At 37.2% G+C, this 4,504-nt stretch overlaps 1 protein-coding gene across 1 annotated transcript in view; it reads left to right on the top strand.

Moving 5' to 3' along the window:
- The first annotated feature begins 1,248 nt into the window (after positions 1-1,248).
- LOC106338191 (F-box/kelch-repeat protein At3g13680-like) overlaps positions 1,249-4,504 on the top strand; it is a 7,378-nt gene continuing 4,122 nt past the window's right edge. The window contains exons 1-2 of the mRNA XM_013777224.1: positions 1,249-1,381; positions 1,724-2,310. Coding sequence (XP_013632678.1) covers positions 1,249-1,381; positions 1,724-2,310 — 720 coding nt within the window. The remainder of the gene's footprint in view (positions 1,382-1,723; positions 2,311-4,504) is intronic.

The following is a 4,504-nucleotide window of genomic DNA, read 5'->3' as shown; positions in this document are numbered from 1 at the left end:
GGTTTTTCGGATCCGGTGAAATATCTAAGACTAAAAAGAATTATATAATAGTGTACATACAAATATTATATAAACTAATATATTTTGAATACCCAAATGGATCTCAGATAGGACTAGGAATCGAACAAAGACCGCAAGTCGGAGAAAAAAAATCAAATATGTACTTTGCCCTAGATCAAAACCCAAACCACAACTATATTTCTTGGTTCATTTTTGGTTTGGTTTTTCGGATCCAGTGAAATATCTAAGACTAAAAAGAGTTATATAATAGTGTACATACAAAATATTATATAAACAAATTCACAAATTATATAAAACAAGTGCCCTTCTTCGATATAATGATTTTGTAAGAGAATAATGTACGCCAATTTTAAAATACTAATTCACAAATTTTGTTTATAATCCAAAGAAGAACCCGCGCTTTCGAAGCGCGGGTCAAAATCTAGTTACACTTTGAAGAAGAGACAATCCTAACTCTAGAAGCAATACAATAAAACAATACAACATAAAGGATATATAAAGGTGTGGTTAATGATGTTTGAAGTAAATAAAACCATTGGGATATGGCAGGTGAACATTTTCAATATTCTGTATCTGCAATGTTGATGTAATGAGTCTCAATATAGAACATGATATAATTGGAGGCTTGTGAGCCTTTTCTTAGTGTGATTTGTAACTAATCGGATTACAGAATGCAGAGAGATAGACATATATATATATGATGCATTTGTTTGAGAGATAAACTATAAGTCATAAAGAGCGAGGAGACGGCACAGTGTTTTCTTAAAGAAAATCATGTACGCTCTGATGTTTTTTTCTTTTTTTGCTGGTGAGTGGTGACCAATGAAGTAAACGGACATGTGCGTTACATTTAAACTGTCATAAACGGGTTACAGTTTGGTACTTACTCATCCAAGCATATCGTCTTCATCATCTGGAAACTGACTAGTCCTCATTGTAAACCAGATTAAAATAAGGAAAGAAATAAGCAAAATTGATCGGTCAAATCTTAATGCCGTCTCATCATATATATTTTATTTCCTTCCTATTTTAATTAAAAAAAAAAAATATATATATATCTATATAGCATAAAATCTAAAGAATAAAAAAAAGGCCATAAATAATAGGTGTGGCTTAAACCAAAACACCACAACACAAGCTCGTAAAAGAGTGGAGCAACAAAGAGGACTTGGATAGAGAAAAAAGGTTAATCTAGTTTCTATTGCAGCCGTTTGTTTGTCGAAGAAGATGACAACCATTTGGGATCTTCCAGAGGATATGTTGGTAGAGGAGATATTCTCTAGGGTTCCATTGAATTATATCAAATCAGTGCGATCTACTTGCAAAAAGTGGAACACTTTATTAAGGTCTAGGATTATTGGTAAAGCAGAAGCAAAGAAGCAGTTTACAGGATTCATGATGATGAATCACAAAGTTTGTTTTATCGAATTCCATCTCCAAAATGCTTTCATCTACTATTGCAATCATCCATGCATTAAACAAGTAAGTATACTTGATCAAATCAACGTATCTGAAGTCATTTACAGTGATGGCTTATTACTATGCATCACCAAATATGAGCTCTTGGTGTGGAATCCCTATTTAGGGCAGACGAGGTGGATCCAACCTAGAACAAAAATCGACGGGTTCGAAAAGTGTTTCCTCGGATATGACAAGAACCTTAATCACAAAATTCTGAGGTTTTGCTTTCTGTAACATCAAGCCATAAGCAGCCCCATCACAGGGTTTGAAATCTACGATTTTAGCTCTGATTCATGGAACGTTCTTGATGTCACTCCTCCTCCCGACTGGGAAATAACACCTAATTCTTGCGTGTCTTTGAAGGGAAATACTTACTTTTGTGCAAGAAGAAGAGAAGTCTCAGCAGCAGGGAGAATCATCAACGTTGAACCAAATTTTTTAGTCTGTTTTGATTTTACAACTGAGAGCTTCGGACCGCGTCTGCCTCTTCCGTTTGACTCTGGCAATTATGCTTTTGTGTCTTTGTCTTGTGTTAGAGAAGAGCAGCTCGCGGTCTTATATCAATTCAGGATGACGCATGAAAAGATCGATATTTTTGTTACGAATAAGATTAGTCCTAGTGTTGTTTCTTGGATCAAGTTTATTGTAGGGATCACTGGTATTCTGCTTCACCTTGGTGATGGGAGTTTTTTCATTGATGAGGAGACGAAACTTGCTGTCGTTTTTGGCCGAGACATGATAACGAGGTCCCAAACAGCTCACACCATTGAAACAAGTGGTTACTCCAAATCTGTTCTTATTGGAAATGCTTCGGCCCATCGCCCACTTGTGTGTTCTTCATATGCTCCAAGCTCAGTGCAAATCAAACAAAGCCAAGAAGCTCTAGCGCGAAAGATAAACAGGAGATGGAATTGCCATTTTTACAAGAATATGTTATTTGTTCCTTGCATCACCTCTTTTTCAAAAAAATTTCTTGTTTTAGTTGCTGCAATGTACTTTTATCAACGCTAAGAGCATCTGCATCGCTAAAGTCTCTTATTTTTTTTTATTTTTTTTTTCTGATTTAAAAAATAAAAAATAAAAAGCGCACCGATCGCGGACCGCCACGTGCCCATGAACAGTGCAAAAAACACACAGCATACGTTACGTTTCTTATTGTGCACACTTTGTATACGGTTTATTCCAAAATCGTGGACCCCCCCATTTAGAGACGCGCAGAGACGCGCGATGCAGATGCTCTAAGTCATTAAAAAACTCCATTAAAGAATATTTCTTTTTTCTTTTTTTTCTTCACTGATAAAAATTTCCATCATGCTCTTCTTCTTTAAAATGTATTGTTGCTTGTCCACTCTTTCTTATCCAAAATCAAGCTTTACAACACTTGTATTCACTACTGTGCTTTGTTGCAACTAGATAGAAAGGGGAAACATCACTTCCGGATGACATGAGCGTTCCTTGTCATCTTCTGGGAAAATCTGAATATGTCAAATGCACCATTCTGCTTTTGCATTTAGCTGATCAGAAAACAAAAAAAAAAAATAGGAATGCAGTACCTACAAATTGCCAAAAGAACCTTTTGGAGTCAGGATGAGTAGGTCTATTACTATTTCATTTTGCCTTTCTGGGAGATCACCAAACTGTTCAGAGCCTTAGCTACCAGCTTATATATATATATACTATTCAGAGCCCTAGCTACCAGCTTATAAAACCATTGGATATGTCATTTGAAAATATAATGTGCAGAACAGACAAACTAGCATGCAATACTTGTGTACGGAATCTTATATATTCGTTATGTACACTATATACCAGGTTGTGTTAGTTTTCTAACTATTATTGCTGGTAAATAAAAAAATTATTTACAATATAGAACAGGACCCAAGAATGTTATAGTTTGGGACTTGTCTTGTGAGCCTTTTCTCGCAACATTATAGTGTGATTTAACTAGTCAGATCACAGATTGTGAGCCTATGCTACTACATACGAGTAATAGAAAGTCAGAGCCGCAGAGAAAAAAAGATATTGGACTGATGCACTTGATAAAGCCAATAAAAGGACGAGAGGGTACAGTGTAAGGGAAGCTCTGCTGTTCCTTATTTACTGGTGACCAGTGAAGAAAACGGCATGTACGATATATTTAACTTACCAAAACATCACACAGTTCGATACTCATCCAAGCCTATCGTCAGTCTCGTTTGCAATTTTGCCTCTTGCACTCGCTCAACAATCTATTTCAGGTTATCCAATTTCTCTCCTTCTCAGTATCAAATCACCGATGATGATGATGTGAGATTTGAGAGTTGCTATTTGCTCTGGTTTTGAGTGTAGGACAAGAATGCATTCACACGGGAAGGCTTGACACTACAATAAAACAGCAAGGATACTGAGGGAAAAAACCGTCGGAATAACGTTATTCCGACGACATACCGACGAAACAAGTCCTCGGAAATAATTCCTCGGAATTTCTTTTTTCCTCGGAAATCCCTCGGAATTTTCCGACGGAATTCCGAGGAAACAAACTTCCGAGGAAATTCCGAGGATCACTAGTTTGTCGGAAATCTCCTCGGAATATACCGAGGGAGAACTTCGTCGGGATATTTCTTCGGAAGTTCGTCGATCGATGCGTTTTTGGACATATATCCATCGATCGATCCATTTATAAAAAAACGTTCGGAAAATACCGAGGAACATGTCCCTCGGTATATTCCGAGGAAAGGTGTCCCTCGGTATTTTCCGAGGAAGATGTTCCTCGGTATATTCCGAACGTTTTTTATAAACAGATCGATCGATGGATATATGTCCAAAAACGCATCGATCGACGAACTTCCGAAGAAATATCCCGACGAAGTTCTCCCTCGGTATATTCCGAGGAGATTTCCGACAAACTAGTGATCCTCGGAATTTCCTCGGAAGTTTGTTTCCTCGGAATTCCGTCGGAAAATTCCGAGGGATTTCCGAGGAAAAAAGAAATTCCGAGGAATTATTTCCGAGGACTTGTTTCGTCGGTATGTCGTCGGAATAA

This window comes from Brassica oleracea, chromosome C4 (assembly GCF_000695525.1).
Source record: "Brassica oleracea var. oleracea cultivar TO1000 chromosome C4, BOL, whole genome shotgun sequence".
Lineage (NCBI taxonomy): Eukaryota > Viridiplantae > Streptophyta > Magnoliopsida > Brassicales > Brassicaceae > Brassica > Brassica oleracea.
Note: the sequence above shows the minus strand (reverse complement) of the source record. Positions and strands in the feature narration are given on the sequence as shown.